The 18,535-nt window shown below is 47.8% G+C and overlaps 1 protein-coding gene across 1 annotated transcript; it reads right to left on the bottom strand.

Moving 5' to 3' along the window:
- Positions 1-245: 245 nt before the first annotated feature.
- si:dkey-172j4.3 (diacylglycerol kinase delta) lies at positions 246-15,264 on the bottom strand. Its single transcript, XM_049760482.2, has 31 exons — positions 14,932-15,264; positions 14,651-14,843; positions 14,424-14,570; positions 13,846-13,950; positions 7,632-7,742; positions 7,442-7,522; positions 7,265-7,369; positions 7,027-7,159; positions 6,846-6,952; positions 6,646-6,771; positions 6,239-6,341; positions 6,009-6,168; positions 5,836-5,944; positions 5,607-5,746; positions 5,447-5,534; positions 5,284-5,375; positions 5,107-5,206; positions 4,779-4,844; positions 4,546-4,717; positions 4,293-4,476; positions 4,099-4,206; positions 3,869-3,965; positions 3,680-3,787; positions 3,499-3,612; positions 3,236-3,370; positions 2,908-3,071; positions 2,710-2,815; positions 2,352-2,441; positions 2,156-2,269; positions 1,965-2,073; positions 246-1,680 (listed from the first exon to the last, which is right to left on the bottom strand). Exons 3-31 carry the CDS (start codon positions 14,505-14,507, stop codon positions 1,547-1,549), a joined length of 3,345 nt encoding a protein of 1,114 aa, XP_049616439.1. The 5' UTR covers positions 14,508-14,570; positions 14,651-14,843; positions 14,932-15,264; the 3' UTR covers positions 246-1,546.
- Positions 15,265-18,535: the final 3,271 nt, after the last annotated feature.

The following is an 18,535-nucleotide window of genomic DNA, read 5'->3' as shown; positions in this document are numbered from 1 at the left end:
CTCCCATACCAAATATGCTCAAATAAAAAAAAGGAAGCTAATAACACGATATAATACAGTATGCTTTACATTTATCTGGTCGTTTCTGTAGGAAGAGAAGCTGCCCCCCCCCCCCCCCCCCGTTTAGTCATTTTAATCTCCAAAACTTGTTATCTTTGTTATATGCCATCACAGGGTACAGAGCAGACAGAACTGGCAGCGTGCACGGGCACACACAATGCTGGATCATCAATAACCCCATTAAATGACGTTAAAACAATCATTTATAAAATTAAATATGCATAAGCTTTCATTTTAAGACCAATACACGCGCTGCAATCATATGTTCAGAACACGTTGAGAATTTCAAAAAGTTACACATCCTGTGCACAAACATCTTAATCGATATTTCAGTGATATTTCATGAGTCCACTTAAGCTTTGGCTTCAAACGTCAAATGGCTGACATGGTTACCATAGTTACATGTTGGACCGGCGCAACAGCAGAGCAGCAGGAGGAACGACACGGATCACATGTCATCAACTGGCATGCGCGCACGTGTTTTCTCATCTTTTATAGTTAATCTTAATTTCCATATTACTCACCTAATATTACACACATGTAAACAAACACATGCATACGCATTTAACCCCCCCCCCCCCCACACACACACACACACACACACTCTTAAAGTAGTCTGTAAAGTGCAAGGCAAGACACCGTAAACTTGAAATGAACGCCACCCCTTGCATCACAACACACAAAGTGACACACTGTCGGGAGTGTGCCGCTCGCTCGACTTGGCACAACACCACAAAAGCCTCGGAAGGCAAAAAAGGCGGCAGCAGTCTAGATGGGTGCAGTAACAGCATCCCACCACAGAGGGGCGAGCGTGAGTGCAAATGAGCATTTTCCTGATAAGAATTTAACACCACGCAGTATGATTTTGTTCGCCCCATCTTAAACACTTTTTTTTTTTTTTTTTTTTACTTATCGCTCTACTTAAATTCATGATTTCTCCATTCCCGCTCTGCACGGGAAAGCAGCAAAGCCACAAGAAGATTTGGGAACCACTTGCAAAGCGAAGGCTCACATTGGTGCGTTACATTTACAATCAGCTGCTTGTAAGTCAACCTGTGACCTCTGGACTACCTGCTGAGGCCACGACAAGCAAAACAAAGATCCACTTGAGAACCTTGGATGTGCACATTATTAAGATTAGGATTATTATCAGGAGTACTATTCATAGCTCACTACACTAATTACATTCATAATGTTTTTTGTCTCCCCCCCCAGCAAGTAAGATTTTTTCTGCACATCGGATTCGGTTGTCATGGAAGGTTACAACAAGGCGTCGCCAAAAGTCTCACTTGAATCTGAGCGTAATTCCGTTTGCAAGCCTGCAGTCGGCGGGTCGGAACAGATGGCTGCACCCGGCATGCAAGCGACGTTGTAAACATTGTTTCTGACAAAAAGACACATTTGTTGAAGGCTCCTTTGATAGCGCAGGCTAGCAGACCCTTTTAAAAACAACCTTACAGCAGGAAAACGTAAAACGACCAGCTCATCATCGGTGGCTCTCAGTCAGGCCAGCTCTGGGGGAAGGCGTCTCGCCATCGGCGGCGGTCAAACTGAGAGGCCGGGAAAGATCGTCACTTGCTTGGAGATTGGGCTTCAAGAGTCCCGCACTTGACGATGTTCCTAAAGCAGAGTGACGACAGACAATTCGAAACTCCAAATGTGCGCTCGCTCATGCACGGCTACAACTGGATTACATAGATCAGCTGTGGCTCAATGGGGTAGGTAATTTCATACGAGTTATTTTGTGACAAATGTTGACTCGAGTTGTGTTCAATGACCGTTCATGGAGTAGGACATCTCAAAATGATTCGCCAAAAGTTGATTTTGCACGATCTGGCGACTTAGATACGTGAAGAGCTTGAAGCTAATTTGTCCGACAGATGATTTTGGTCAGCTGTTCCAACCTGAGAGTGAGCTGTTGGACTTCTGCTTGTGGAGCTTTTCCTTCTCCCTCTTGACTTTAGGCATGATCTTTAGCTTTATGCTGCTCTTACTGCTGGGACGCACCGACTCCTGTACGCAGAAACAATCACGTGTGCCATCAGAAAGGCAAGCAGGCACGTGCGCCCACACCACAATGTGTTGCAAATCTTACTCCCTCAGCACAGTGCATCAGCGGACAGATCCAGTGGATATCGACCAGCTTGTGGAGCTCAGCACCCAAGCTGTTCAGGGTTAAACGGAGCTCTGCCTCCTCGGGGCATTCGGACTGGGGCGAAGGAGACGGAGGGGAGGGTGTGTCATAGACCAGACGGCAAAAGGTGGCTGCGGCGACTGTCGAGAGACATTACCAGATGTTGTCCGTCCAAAAGCATGCTCGTCTCTGCCTGCAGAACTTTGCTGCTGTTGACGATTTCCACGGCCGTACTGCGACTCAGAAACTGAAAATAAATAATGATCCTTTCATTTAAAACTTGACACCAATACAGTGAAACATTTGCACTGGCTGAGTTTGGTATGAAATGCACAAAAGGTGTGGCGATGTAAACGTAAATATCTCTCGTCCTCGGTCTTGACACGCTGCGAGACGGTTAGGCTTGACATGTAACGGTGTCCCCGCACATCTCGTGTACAAATGCGCATTGCGTGGGTCCAAGGGCCCATCTGCCGACCCGTCTGGACCCATCTGCCTCCGCCTGGCGTTCCTACCTCGGGGCTGGACAGCTTGGCCTCAGTCAGCACCATGGCGCTGGCGTTGACAGCATGCGCCAGCTCTTGCTCCACCAGCTTGTGGGTCTTAGCGGTCTCGCGGATCCTGGGGAGGAAGCAGAGCAGGAGAGTCATGAAGATCGACTGCTCTGGTGGGCGAAACGCAAAAATTCTCTCCGCGGGGGCGGGGTCACCGACTTGCTGATGAGCGTGTCGGCCACGATGCCCAGCTGCTGCACCTGGGCGCACTCCTCCTCCGTCAGGTACTCCATGGACTGCTGCGAGTTGAGGCGGGGTCTGTTGGCACGGTCGCTGTCGATTTTTAATTTGTCCTCCCACGACTTGAGCGTGCTCTCAAACGCCTGGCCGCACGCGAGAGCGTCGACCCGCAGCAAGAGATGGTGAGGAAGATTCCAAAAGAACAGAGATGACCTCAGTTCAGGTGAGGACGCGTCAGGTTCATGGAATCAAAACGACAAGTCTCCCGACCTGAGAGCTTTCACCAAGAATGACATCATCAACATACCCTGTCCCTGGTCAGCATCTGCGCTCGATTCTTGTGGAGGATCTCGACAGTCCCCGGCGGCTGGATCCAGGCCTCGCCGTCCACTTGCACGGGGACGCCCTCCTCCCCCAGGATGGTGATCTTCACCTGGCGACACTGAGCATAAGATAGACGACTATCAGCAAAACTCAACGTGACCATGACGTCGCAGTTACGTAACTTGACTTTCATCGGTGTCACAAAAAAAAAAAAAAAAAAATTGTGTGTGTGTGTGTGTGTCTAACCTGCGCAATGCGATGGTGCTGCAAGTTGATAACTCTGGACATAGCCATCTGCATGCTGCCAAACACCGCCACGACTTCCAACTTCTTGTCGTCGAAAGACGGAGCACCAAAGTTCTGGAAGGAGAGCGAAAATGAAAAGAGCTCGCCGGCACCCAGGTTTTCACTCCCAAGATGCGCTTACGTTGTCTTCTTTGGTGCCCCCCCAGAAGTTGATGCCTCCTGCGTAGCTGGGAATGTTGAGCACGGCCAGGCCCTGGAGGATTGGTAAAGGAACGGCCACACCATCGCACTAAACAGAGAAGGAAAATTGAACGGCTGGCCTTTCATGAACCGCCATATTGTCTTTCTTGAAAACATCGTTCCACCAAACCTCCAGCTGAATCCTCTGTTCCAAGTTTTTGTAGGTCTTCTGGACCAGCTCTTTCGTCCCCAGAACTCCGTACCACATCATGTTCTTTGTGCGACTGCTGCAGGACACGCAAAAAGAGATTTCGTTCGTTTTGACCGAGTGGGATCCTAAACATCGACCTACAGCAACCCCAACCCAAATCCTAACCGTTTCCGTCATCTGTGGTGCTCCATTTTTTTTTTTTTGCCTACCTGCACTTTTTCGGATGCTCATCGCGCTTGTTGTTGAACTCCAGCGAGATCTTGGCATCCAGACCGATGCCAAAGTAATTGTTCATCACACACTTCTCCCAACATTGTCTGCAGATGAACAGATACTCAGTGAGGACAACAAACAAAAAGAATGAGCGTGACACCAAGTAGACGACGAGCGAATGGACTCTTACACCGAGTCGTCGTTGAAGTTGACAGTGTGGAGGCTCGCCGGTTTCTCCAGGACGATGGACGAGGACGGACATCTGTAGCTGGGACAGAAGGAAGCTTGGCTAAGTTCCTCGCTGTTCTCCCGCTTGAGGGTAGATGACGACCACATCTTGTGGTCCTGAGTGTGTCGGTTCTGCTCATCCACCACTGCAAAAGTGAGTGAGTGAGCGAGCGGGCCACTGAGAGAGCCCAAACAAACGGCCGTCGCTCTTTCACCTTTCTCGGCCTGTTCGATGATTTGCCTCAGTGCCTTTTTCAGACTGTTTGCCCGCAGCATCAGCTGCTCCCGAGAGCGGTAAGTCTGGCCGTCGGAGCACGCGTCGCTTCCATATTTATCGAGGTCTGAGCCACCGCCTTCCGGGCTGGCCAGGGAACCCGCAGGAACGACCTGGAAAAACAGAACTTCATTTTTTCCTGTCCTGGACAAAAGGCACCGTCCTTTTTCTCACCTGAGCTTCAGCTTCCTCACTTAAGGCTTTGACCAGGGAATCCAATTTCTCATTCAGCAAAGCACACTGGGAGAACAGAAAAGACAATTTATTTATTTATTTAAATTAATTTATTGTATTTATGTATTTGTATTTATTTATTTATTGTTTAAGTATTTATGCATGTATGCATTTATTTATTTAGTATTTTTTAATTCATTCATTTATTTATTTTTCTTATATTTTTGGGGGTTGTAATTTAGTGGAAGCATTTTGGATAAATATCCTTTTTTCTTTTTTATAAATACTTGTGACAGGACACTTGTAGGTTTCCTTGTATAACGTTCACCTTCTTTGCCATGGCATCCGCTTCTTCCTTGTTCTCCGTGGCTCTCTCGTACGCTTTGCCCACCTCTGCCACAAACTCATTCACCGTCCCGCAGAGGAACCTGTCGAGGGAGGAGGTATGAGGTTGTGAGTGGTCACGTGACAGCTCCACCACGGGCCTGCTGCATCGGACGTATACTTTGCGGAGGAAATGACATCACTGTGTCTATCTGAATCCAGGATCTTGGCCAGGTGGGACGCCACGGAGTCGGCATATTGAGTGATGTGAACCTGGAAAATTCCACATGGTGATGATAATCGGGGAGATGGCGGCGCGGCTGATCGACGCCAAACGCGCTCACTTGGAGGGAAGAGTCCAGGGTGTCGTCTTCCTTGGCCGACGGCGCGCATTTGGAGGTGGCAGGAACCTCGTAGGTCATCACGCTCCACCTGTGCACATACTACGTCAAAACTGTCTCCAACTAAAACGACGCTCTTTGAGATCCGCCCAAGCTGCGTTACCGGTCCAGCATTTTGGTGGTGGCCCTCTCCAGCTTCTCCAAGATCTGCAACAGCTGCGCATCGTCGTCGCAGAGGCCTCCCCAGCCCAGAACTCGAGCCAGGTCGTTCCCGGTGCCCAGCGGCAGCACGCCCAGCTGGCACTTGACAAAGCGGGAAGTCAATCCACAGTTTGAACTGACGCCCTTAACGGAACCACGTTTTCGAACGTCTCGACCGTCGAGGCCCTCACCTGCTTGTGGAGGTTGAGTTTGTCCAGCTCCGAAAGCACCCAGCCCACGCTGCCGTCACCCCCGCACACCAAGATACGAAACGTCACAAACTTCTGGAAGAGGCGCAGGCTGGAACGCCAAACAAGACGAGATGAGAAAAGCGCTAGCTCTGGAGGACGCGGCCAAACCCTACCCGAGCTCTGGCCCGCCGTTCATCAGGTCAAAGACTTGGGCCGGGTTGAGGAGCTGCTTGAACTTGCGTAGGAACTTGACTCCCTGGTTGTCGCCACTTTTGGAGTTGACGAGGACCAGGAGAGGACTGGAGCAGGACGCCGACGTGGCCTTCCAGAATCCTAAAATGCAGCGGGTTGATAAACTGGAAAGGTCGAGGGCGGGACGAAGCGTGCGCGAGAGGCCTCTCACCGTCAGAGTCGATGCTGTTAAGTGCAGTAGGAGGGATGATGGACACTCGACACTGACCCAGGGGACACACTTTTCCCATTTGCTCTTTACAACTGTTGTGGACCTGGCGTGTACAGAAAAGTGCGGTCGTCTCCGCATTCCAGTTCACAAATGCAAATCGATGACACTTGACGAACCTTTGCAAATACCAGTGTGGGACTTTTGTGTGTGCGTGTGCCTGTGTGTGGGTGTATGTGTGAGTACTTATTCAAGCGTGAGGATCTCACATGCGCGACCAAAACACCCAACGCCAACACACACCTTGTTAAACACAAGCGTGGGATGGAGTTCGCATCACGTAGCATATTTTCTCATTCTTTTCCACGATCGTTTTGGTTTGGCAAAAATGCCGGGATGATCGCTCTTACGATGGCCTTGCACCAGAGGCAGCGCCAGTCCTGCAGCCGCCGCACGCTCCCGCAGTTCTTGTCGCACACCACGCACTTGGCGCTGACGGGCAGGTTGCCTTCCAGCCACTGGTGGGGCATGGCCACCTGGGGAAAAGCACCGTGTGAGCACATTCCAGCCCGCTTAGGAAAAAAGGTCGCGGGAGACCACAACAACATACCCCGTCCTCATCTTCCATGATATCGTTGCCGATGGAAACCAGCGTCGTCCACTTGCAGTTGTTGGTGGAGCGAACGGCGCAGCGCTTGTGAGCCTTAAACTTGCACACTTTGGGAAGACAGCAAGGAAAAATGCGTTGACTTCCGTGGAAAAAAAAAAAAAAAAGAAGGCCGCGTGTGTACCTTCGCAGGAAAGGCCGTGAGAGGTGACGCCCGGCAGAGCTTCCCGGCAGACATTGCAGAAGGTGGGCCTGGCGTGCGAGCAGGCGTACCAGTTGTGCATGCCCGAAAAATGCTCCACGTTGAACTGGCTGGCCTGCACCGAGAGGGAAGCCCTCATGAAACGTGCTCTCATGTGGAGAACGTGATGAATGAAGAAAGAGTCCAACAGGCCGCTCCAATGGAGGGAGAGCTCGCTCACCTCATAGATTTCCCACTTCTGGACAGATCTGAGTGCCCCGATCCAGTCTTCCATTTCCTTTCTGTTCTCGGCGCACAGCATCAATTTGCGAAAAGGAGTGATCACCTGCCAAAGATGACGGACGGCACCTTAGCAATGCGGCCTCACGGTCATCGGCAACATTCGGGTCTCTCTCACTGTGAAGCTGTTGTTGACGTTCTTGGTGCCGGTTTCGGCCACGCTGGCGTCTGACAAGTCCACCTCGTCGAAAATAAGAGACTAAAGAAAGAAAATGACAACAGGTTAAAATTGCTCTCTGCAACAACAATGACAATTTGACAGCAATTCCGAACATGATTTATTTTTTATTTTTTGCAGACGTTGTTACCTTACAGTCCTTGGCGTAGTAGAGCGTCCTCCCTCGGAGTTTGAAGTAGCGGCGCTTCCATCTTTGGAAGGAACTTGTCTGCTTCAACAGGTTTCCCTCTTTCACGCTCTTCTGAGCACACAAATAAAAGGGAAGACATGACTGGGAAGCTGTGGCTGCTTCCTTCTTTGTAAAGAGATTGCGCACTATGGGACATTCGAGGGGGGGGGGCGAGTCCTTTATCTATCAGGCCACTTTGCAAACTCTCTTGACTACACTGGCGGAGCAAGGGGGGGGGGGAGGCTTCCCCGAGATATGCTAGGACCCTTCCCCCAAATGCCAAGCCAGATAATTGACTTTTAGATATTTTCCAGGAATATTCTTCCACATTTCAACATAAGAATCTGCGTTTTGTTGAAAAAAAAAAAAAAAAAAAGTGTACAAAAAAAATCTTATTTTGTTTTGTGGATATCCTCTCCGAAAGGTAAAAAAAAATCGTAGCTACACAGTGCCCGACAACAGTCAGCAATGGTGACCTTCCATAAAGAAAAAAACAACACTGGTCGTAATCTGTCTGCCATCAGTGATCATCGCGGGCGCATCAAATTGGCACTGGTGTCAACTATGTGTGCAATGGTGGCTAAGTATGAGTGTGATGTGTGTGTGTGTGTGGTGGGTGGGGGTCCAAAGTACTGTCACTCAGAAAGTGGCACTTGTCAAAGTGTCAGGGAGAATGAGTTGAGCCCCAGAGGCGATTTGACAGCATTCCCCTTTATGGCAGCTTGGACTTTGTTCCAACATGGCACAAGCACACAGAATGGGTCCAAAGTAACGAAACCTCGCTCCCCGTCACTACGGAGGCACTGACCTCTTGCACGGAGCAGCAGCTCTGGGCCAAAAGGGGTTCCGGTCGCTCATCTTGGCTCAGATGCTCATCCTCACCCAGCCGCTCTCCCTTGCGCCGGAACCACACAGGAGCCAAGCAGCACCCGCTCGCTGGGCAGAGGGCCGGCATCGGTAGGATGGACCTCAGCGGACCGGCTGGTTTTTTTTCACTCACCCAAAAACTAACTAATCTCACCCAAAACGATGAAACAACACACGACGCCTCTCAAGCTGCTGCTTTTTAACCCGCCCCGACCGGATTAGCTCGCAACTTACTTTGTACACTAGCGGCTCCTCAAACAATACGTGGCCGCTACCACTTCCTGCCTCTCGCACCTTGCGTATTGGCAACACCCCCTCAGGTATGCTGGAAGCCCCGCCCCCTTTCAGTGTTTGCATGTTTACTATCAGTGCCGGCCAGACAGGTTCCACCAAGAATATTTATAGCCACAAGGAAATAAGCTCCTACCTGAACGGACACACACACACACACACACACACACACACACCACACCTCTACGGTGTGTGTGCGCTTGTGTGTGCGTAGGTGTGTATACACACGCGTGTGTGTGTGTCTTGTTGTTCTGGTTTTTTATTTTAATGCGTTCAAAGCCAGCGACTCACTCGTCCTGAAGGCCTCTCACACTTCCTCTAAAATAAACCCATCATTTCAGAGTCAGCCTTTTGTATGGCGGACTTGAAAACATACTGACTTGTGGGCTCCAATTTATTGTTTTACAAAGACAAAAAAAAAAAAAAATAGAATTTCTCTTCTCCCTATCATCTGGCCATTTTATGATATGATGCAAAATACTTTCACAGTAGTAGACAAGCGCATGCTTAAGATGCGTATGTGTTCATTCAAAAAGTTTTTCTTTGCTGTGTTTGATAAACTTTACTTGAACATACACTCAATTGTAATGTTGGCCTTCGAAAATGTAATATATTTCAAATTCCGAGTTACTTTACATTTAAAAGTTATATTTCATGACAATACTATTGTGTTGGGTTATTATTACGTTGAGTGCTGTTTTTTCATCATTAGTGATCAAATGCTTTATCCATCATTTTGACAGTTTAAATGGAAAATGTGAAATTTGCAACAAAAGCTGATAAAGTTAACTTGGATCTATAAGGATGTGGGCTTTCATTTGAAAAATTTCTATTCTGGGCGGTGCTGCTTATTTTGTTCAGTAGCTGCTTATTAATAAAATGCAGGGACTGCGATCTTTTCACACACGCTTGCCCACGATTTTCCAGTCCCACCAGTCCGGGACGTGTGTGTTGCCCGGCGGGGTGCAGAAAGAGAGAGAGAACAAATATTTAGGAGGCTTGAAATAGACACGCCCCACAAACATGTAGCTCTGACCGCTAGCACGGAGGCGCAGTTAAAACAAGGCGTGGGAGGACTTTGCACCATGGCGACCACATCCTGTCTCATGCACCCCCGTGGATGTATTTATAGACACACACACACACGCACACACACACACACGCACACACACAAGCACACGCACACACACACAGCACACATGACTTGTACAGGAAAAGAAACGGATGAGTGTCTACGCTGTCACACACACACGCGCACACGCACACACACACACACACACACGCACACACACACACACACACACACACACACACACACACAGAGTCAAGTTCCGCCACGTTTTTACTGTTAATGTAATTTCGTACTATCATCCCCTTTTTGGGATTGTGCCTGTAGGGTTTGTGCGTGAAAGGACACATAATCTCCTGCCAGTGACGGGAGGAGGGAGGATGGAGTGTGGGGGGATTCGTCAGAGCATACGGACCAAATCTGGTGTGCCGCTGCATAATCCCCACGCGCGCACACACACATACAAACACACACACAGGAAAAGGAAAAGTGATGACAGCCGCTTCTCCCTAATGTCCTGATGTGATTAGCATGTTCTTATTGAATGTGACAAGAATTGTGTTTGTGATGGAACAAAAAAAAAATTAAAAATCATGTGCATTTGAGGAATATATCAAATCATGTCACAGCATTTTAAACCTCATGAAAATTTTAGGCGTACACGAGTCATTGGGGATGCAAAGAACATTTTGGGACCTAGCAACTATCTAGCTCCATCACCTTTCAAATACTTTGCTAATTTATCAGTCAAACTCGGATTGGGCGAGACAGTGGCCACATTCTTTCCTCCGTCAATATCATTTGTTGACACTTTTGGAGGCATGACCTGCTTATTGGGCCTTGCTAACATCTATCATCAACAGGTTCCATAAAGTAATCAGATTTTTCATATCTGCTCAGTCTGGCGCGGCCCAGGATTAAAGGCACCATCGTAATGACAATTGCAGACACCTTTTCAACGTTCCACTTTCTGTGAAACAAACGCCCCAAAAACGTAAGCAAAGGGTTCGTAAAAGAGTCGCTCCAAATATATGATGAGCAGAAGCTTTGCATTGGAAGGATGTGGTTGCCCGCTTGGCGGCCTGCAAGCGCTTTGCGACTGCAAAAGATTTGTGTGGCCTCGTTACCCGGATTGCACACTTGAAAAAAAAAACAAGTGCAGGGGCTGCCATATAATTTAGTGCGCCTTTTTGGATTCCGCTCATGAATTCGGAACTCTCCTTTCCCGGCCGAGCGAGATGACCCCCGGACGCTTTGTTGCGATTCAAAATGCAATGTGCAGTCGCTCCTATTCTCAACAAACATTGCGCTGTCAGCCTCCATTAGGAATCAAACGGGAGATGGAGAGTGATCGATGCAAACACACGCACGCAACTGGCACGCGTACACACGCGCCAGTTATCGATTGCAGTTGTTGGGATGGCTACAAAAACACAAGTCAGGTCATTAGCGATGACGCAAACGCACCAGCGGTCCCGACTGAGAGCAGTCGTTTTGAGTTCAGCACACGGGCAAGCGCGGGAGACATCGTTCTTTTCGTTGTCATTAGCGCTTTTTACAAAGCGAGTCCATGTCACCGGTTCGACGCAGGCGCCGAAGATAGCTCATTAGCGGTATTTTTGTCTCGCTCGCGCGCGGCCCCCGTTAATGGGTAGGCGGAGGAGATCTTATGGGAGGAGAAAGGACGGGGCGTGACCGAGTGGGAAAAGACAAAAAAAGTCAAGAGAATGACACAAGGGAAGAACAAGGAGAGAATAAAAAGGGATGTCGCAGCGGGAGTTTAGGGACAAGACGGGATGGATACAAGAGAAGGACATGAAGGACAAGTAGACGTGCGAGCAGACCACAGCGGAGCGAAGGCCCAATAATCCAAATCGTAAAAATGACATTGATGTGCCGCAAATGTCGAGAGTTGGTTGACGGTGTCATAAACAGAATATCGGTGTCGCGTTAACACCACTCGGCTATAAAAAAAAAAAAAAAAGCTCGTTAAGTGTTAAAATGAGGTGTCATCTTGTTTCGACTCTAATTGGAGTGGAAATTGAAACCATGGATGGATGGATGGATGGAATTGAAATTTTGTATTGTGTTTAAGGCAGTAAGGCATTTGTGTTCATCTAAATACTCAACACTGCACTTGGTTGTGTGTGTGTGTGTGTGTGTGTGTGTGTGTGTGTGCGTGTGTGTGTGTGTGTGCGAGCGTGTTGAACGTTGAACATTTATAGTTTTAAACTATGTTTACGTAAATGTTACTTAGACACTTTGCGCTAGTATAAAAATGAACACCTGTAGGTGTTGAACAGTGTACTTTTTCCAGTTGGACAATATCTCCCACCTCCAGTCTTTTGTCTCTCCGTCTGTCTCCCCCTTCTTTGGCTATATATCGAACCCGGCGTATAGCTCTGCGACGCTATCGCATCCAGCCGGGGGGCATAAATCAAAGCGCGCACACAAAAAGACACACGGGCGCGACGTTGGCGATCCCACACAACGGCGTGTGCGCTGCTTTCGCCAACCCACACGCGCACCTCGAACTCGTCCTCATCTTGGCTACATTCGACACCCACACGCGCATCGAGTGGTGCGCTATAGCAGGCGAGCGAGATGAAGATAAAAGTGAACAAATGCGATGAGGCCAGAATAACTCTGGGAAAGTGGCGCTTTCCTGGCGCATTTGGAACAACATATACGTTTGTTTGACTCTCTCATAGCGCCAACAAAGATTTCCAAGCAGTTCAGTAGGCCACTTTGGAGCTCCGCCGGACGCGAGGCAATTAAAATGACAACGGTCTCACTGGGAGGGCAAAAGGATCGACGCAACCCAAAAGACAAAAATACATCTCTCTTCAGCTATAGGAGGAGAGGGGGGGAGAAAGAGTGCAAAAGACAAAATACATCCGGAAGAAGAATATGCATAGATGCAGGTCTGTCAATATATTTTCCCAGAAACTATCCCCAATAAGCGAGCATTGATAGGGTTATTTTTTTCCTTCAAGTACATCCTTTTACGGTCAGTAAATAGAAATAGAAGTTTATGTATTTATCTATATCTTTAATAAATCATAAATAAATAATAAAATAATAAAAATAAATAAATAATGAAAATAAATACTTGGGCTTGCATGCGTGTAGTTTTTTTTTCAGCGACAAAGTTGACTTGACATTCCTGCATGTTTGCATTTGCGTCGCACACCAACAAAAGCATACTTGGGCTACAAAAGTGAAACACGTGAGAAGGAACAAAAAAAAAAAAAAAAAAAAAAGAAGAGTGTGAAACCTTATGTAATGGAGCCTGAAGCGAGTGAGCGCATAGCAGAGGAGGATGAGGAGACACATTTTCCTTGGACACGGTAAGAAAACATAAGTATGGATTCAAGTCATACAAGCAGGTTGAGCGTTTGGTCACAACCTGACAGTTTAAGGACAAACTGTTGCGGGCCCAATCACAAAGCGGCCCAGCGGGCATCAGCCCTGCACGCCAGAGGCCAAGTCCAGCCCTGGCATGGCTTTACTTCGTGCCAAAGTTGCCCACATTTCTCATTCAATCGCCTTTTCATTTCTCTATCAAGGTCAGCCTCACCGGGGCAAAAAATCCCACAAAAATATCCCGTCCGCCCGCCGGTCGCCATGGCAACAGGCAGCGGGATGCTGTTTCTGATCTGAATGTGATTTACAGCAAACGTTTGATAGCGGTGATAGATTGACACCATGACATTGAGCTTGCCTGAGTGGAGTGGATCGAATGGTGCTTCACTTCATGATTAATGATTCATATGACAAGAGTTTCCGTTCATGCTTTACAGTAAAAGCTGGCCCAGAGAGTATTAATGGAGAAAACTTGGCCACATGACAGATAATAGAACGTGTCTGATGTAGTTAGTCCTGTCGCAAAAAAAAAAAAAAAAAAAAAAAAGACTTTGGGGCGTTCTCAATTTAAAATGCGCCTACCTTGGCCCGCATCTGTCCTGAAGTGGACACTTTGCGGATGAGCTTGTGCGACGTCTCCTCTTGCTCACCGTCGCTGTCGGAAGACTCGTCTCCCGCATCGCCGGCCTGCAAGCGTACCAGCAAAAAAAAAAAAAGTTGCCCGTCTGCTCTGGGTGCCAAGCGCCTCCAGCACAAACCGGATTTCACGTTCTATTTCTCACCTTCACCTGATAGTAGCCTGTTTGGAACCTTTCATTTATTGCGATGATGCAATGTAATTTTCTTATTATGAAACTATGCAACCAATGTTCTGTTTGTCACCTGTATTTGGTTTGCTTTTGCTTTCATTTTCTCTGCAGTCAATTACCAGGTACGCATTCCAAATGAGAATGAGGATGTTCTCAGTTGCCGTAAACTAAAGGTTTAACAAATAAGTGATACTGTGGCTTGTCCATGAGCTTGTACAGCATTTTCTTTTTGTTCAACCACAGGAGGCAATGCCATTCATCATGCATCACACAGAGAGATGTTACGAATAGCAGTTGAGTTTGGGGCTTTGTCAGTATGGCTTTAAATGCAAGTCTTAAAACGGAACTTACAAGATGTGTCCTCTCGCCATCCGCTTGGGCTGACTCGCTGGGCTCGGCCACGTAGAGCACGTTGGGGTTCAGTTTGGAAGCCATGGTGGCGGGGGCTTGGAAAGATTTGGGATGAGGTCCGCTTGGTTAGGTTCGATCCGGCACCAACTGCAGATGAGGTGACGAAATGGAGCATCAGTTGCGCTCTCCGCGCATCGTAGCTTATACACATGCACGCGCACACAAACCTTTTCCTGTACAGGAAGTTCCTCCGTTTTTGACCTACAGAACAGCCCTTTAGGATGGCGACATATGTGGTGATGATGAGGAGGACCACGATAATGATGATGATGATGATGGGCAAAGACGGAAGGAAAATGACTCTCGTAGCAATGTAGCCTGCTGGCAGATCCACGCGCGCTTTCGATCCCCCATCCCGCCCTGCACGTCGAAGGCAAGCGGCTGGTTTCAAGTGGCGGAATCAAGCCGCTTCGAAATCAAGCCACCGTCGGTCAATTCGGCAACTCACCGTGGACCCAAGGGCACAGTCGGCTTACCTTTCGCCGACCTGCCACGCGCGAGCGCGCGCGCTCGTTGGCCGGTTCCGACTTCTCGCTACCGGGGCCCTCTCCTCCTGCACCTCCTCCTCCTATGCCGCTGGTGCTCTGCTTCGCGGCGGCGTAGTGCTCGCGGTGTCAGAAACGAGTCGGATCAGGAAGCAAGAGCGGAGGGAGGCAAGCAAGCAGGCAGGCAGGAGGGGAGAGAGGGACAAATGGAGAGAGGGAGAGAAGGCGGCTACAGCGAGGCTGCAGGGTGGAGGAGGAAGGAGTGAGAGACAGATTAGAAAGCGTCAGTTGTTGCGGTTCCGAGGTTAAACTGTTGCGCGCGCACGCGCAAGTACACACGCACGGCAAGCAGATCCAAATGCACGGGAGTATTGTGCAGCGAGCAATTATTAATGATCATTAATGCGGCGAGGTTCATAACTGGCGAAGCAATGGAAATGAAGCCAAGATGGAAGATTAGCCTCGATTTCAGAGTTGACCTTCATTGAAAGCTTTCAATTACAACGCTGCAATTCAATACAAAGACAGGTTTGTAGCTACTATGTCTTTTAAAATTTTTTAAAGTGCCTATTTGGCATTGGCTCAGCTAGAAGGGGGTAGCGGGGCAATCGACCCCCTTTCCCGGAAACATACTTGACTCTCCAGGTGCCAGGCCAGTGAATTGACATTTGGATATATTTACAGGTATTTTTTTGTCCACATTTCCACCCATCCTGTCAGTAATATGTAAGGAATTTTTATGCGCATTTTCCGAAGAATTCTTTGGATAGTAAAAAAGTTTAGATGTTTGAAATATCCTTGACCATTGCCATTGCAGTAAAAAATAAAAAATAAAAAAACTAGCTTCACCAATGCCATTAGCTCCCACCTTGATATGTTTTGAAAGGCCCAATTATAAAACTACCCTCCAGTCTGATATCATGAATGCATGTCTGCTGAGAATCCATGTCAAAATTGGTATAGAACCCGACGAGCTATGAGGAATTCAAGCCCAACACAGTAAATGGACATCCCCGCTCTCCTATTACATTTACAGTCACTAACATCTTTTAGCCTTGGACTCAATTGAACCTCCAGACTTCTTAACCTTCCAAAAAAAAAGTTATTCCAAATGGCAGATGGTTGACAAACAAACAAATAATTAAAAAATATTCATTTGCTGTCCATAACTACTCGATCGATCGCCAATGCACGTCATAACCTCCATTCGTCGGTACATTGTGATACAGTCCTGCGTAAATGTGCACAAGCGTCACATTCATCACAAATGTGTCCCCTTTGGTAGCAACTGTTGGCCCAGGGCAGAGGTCACCTGGGTGCTTCCTGCTTGAAATAAACACAAGTACAGCTCATTCTGTGTGTTTTGTCTATATACTACCAGCTTGTGAAATCTCAGGCTATTTGAATGATACATACGCACAGACACACACAGTGCTCAGGTGACAGCATTCCTGCATTCTACTCCATCCTGTGGTTGCCCTTAACAACAAAAAGATGACGCAAGCAAGAAGAGGAGGCGATGATTTTCACAGCATTCCAAGGTTTCCTCTTTTGCTGCAGAGCGAGAGAGAATAAAGAAAAAAGTAGCTCTCACGTTTCTTTACCCTGCTAATAAATACAATGATGGATCATAATAATTCTGGCATATCAGGGGCAATTCTAGGATAGGTGGTCAGGGCTTCCATCGTGCCAGGACTATGTTTTTGGAGATGTGAGCGTTCGGTGGGGGCTTACCACACAGAATCCCCCTTTTAACAGCATGATGATGATGATGATAATAATAATAATTAATTATTATTATTATTGAAACTTGTAATCTGCGAGTCCGTATGTGGGTCTATTTAAAGTATGACGAATGGTCAACATGCTGTTTGGTTTACGGACTGGAGAAAGTAAAGGACACAGTTGAACTAGGAGACAAGGAAGAAAACGATAGTTAGTAAATTCCGAATGAAAACAAAAGGAATAGGAGTTCTAAATACAAGTCAGTGCTTGGGATAGCATTTAGACTAGCTGAAAAGGTCTAAATGATAGGGAAAAAAAGCAAAGGTGCTAACAAAAAGACACCACTTAAAAGGAGATGTGGCCTAGTATGATGAAGGAATACAAGAAAAAGCTAAAGTACTGAAAAAGGACTCCATCAAAAGCTTGGAGGCTGATGGTAATTTTTCACGCTAGCTGAAGAGGACAAAAGTATAGCTGCAGAGAGGACACACAGCTCACACTGGAAACAAAACCAAGAAGGGCAACATTTAACAGTACACCAGTATGAGCAAAGCATCGATCGTCATTTTAGAATGACCTACATTTCGAAAGGTCATTAATGGGTCACGGGGAGCGACGTCTCATCAATCAGCTAATTAGCATCTCAGTGATAGATGAGAAGATGAAGGGATGGAGCAGGAGCACTCATTTGTATTTGGCCCCTGCGCACTGCAATGCTGCCACCTAGCGGTGCCGTGCCGTCCATCGCTCCTTCAGTGTGGACAAGTTTGAAAAGGGCATCCATCCGTCCATCCATCAACCGTGAGGGAGATCATTTATTTAGAGGAGTCACGTCTTTTGCCTTTTGATCAGAGGGACGGGCCAAAGGCTGGTAACGCTAATGAGGCAGAGCACCGGCTGCGCGGCAAATGGAATGCTGCTCCTTTGCCACAGTCGGTATGTCGATAGCCAGAGAGTGAAGCGCTGAAAACGTGTGGGGGGGAGAATATCTATTCAAGATATAAATACCGCTGGGAGGCGGGCGGATGGGCATCATTTGAGTCATCTGCTTGTAGCGGCTATGTTGATCCACAAGTGGCGGCCATGCAGGCTGCACGTAAGCAACTTGATGGAATCCAAGAGAACGAGTCAATAACAAAATGGCACACATGCAGGCAGAGTGGAAAAACAAAGAGGCCGCTGTGTGCTGGACCCGTCAGCAGATTGGTTCCCATGACAACATGCAGGAAATTGTGGGAACAAACAGGTGAGAGCCACGGTTTTTACAAACAGCCGCTGTGTTTGGATGAACGCAAGTCTACCGGAAGATTCCGAACAATGCACAGAGAAGAACCGGGCCAACTGTAAGCACTTCAATTAAGGGCAGCAGTAGTAATGGAAGAAAACCAAATTAAAGCTTCTACGTCATCTACCATGGAGCCTTCCATCTTGCACCAAACTAAAGGCACAAGCGGCCTCCATGGCAACAACTACTGGTCTAGACACGTGACACAGAAAGCGGCCATGCATGCGCTATGGACACACAAAACGAGTCGAGGCTTGCGTTCCCAACAGCGCTGCTTCTACTTGCTTCTTGGCTTAGTGCACTTTAATGATGTCAGTAACATTGCACATTGTTGCATACAGGGATGCACTCCTTTCCTGTTTGTTTTGTCTTTCTGTTGCCTCAGGCTTTTTTCTTGCAGTCATGAAAGTGACAGCGGGCGGCCTTCTGCCTTTGTCAGCATTGGAACAGCTCTTGAAGGGAATTCCTTCAGTCAATAGGACACACACACCTGGTTGTCTCACTAGGACATAAATGTAGCATAAATCTGACAAATGAAACAGAAGGCCAAATAAAGA

Source organism: Syngnathus scovelli, chromosome 1 (genome assembly GCF_024217435.2).
Source record: "Syngnathus scovelli strain Florida chromosome 1, RoL_Ssco_1.2, whole genome shotgun sequence".
Classification (NCBI taxonomy): Eukaryota; Metazoa; Chordata; class Actinopteri; order Syngnathiformes; family Syngnathidae; genus Syngnathus; species Syngnathus scovelli.
This window is presented reverse-complemented; position numbering and strand designations above follow the sequence as displayed.

Excerpts from the sequence above, each read along its gene's own strand:
- si:dkey-172j4.3 (XM_049760482.2), bottom strand. The coding sequence starts at position 14,507 with ATGGCTTCCAAACTGAACCCCAACGTGCTCTACGTGGCCGAGCCCAGC. Across the intron at positions 4,718-4,778 it reads GTGAGGAAGCTGAAGCTCAG|GTCGTTCCTGCGGGTTCCCT; the intron begins GTGAGAAAAAGG and ends CTGTTTTTCCAG. Across the intron at positions 3,072-3,235 it reads AGATGCTGACCAGGGACAGG|GCGTTTGAGAGCACGCTCAA; the intron begins GTATGTTGATGA and ends GCGTGCGGCCAG.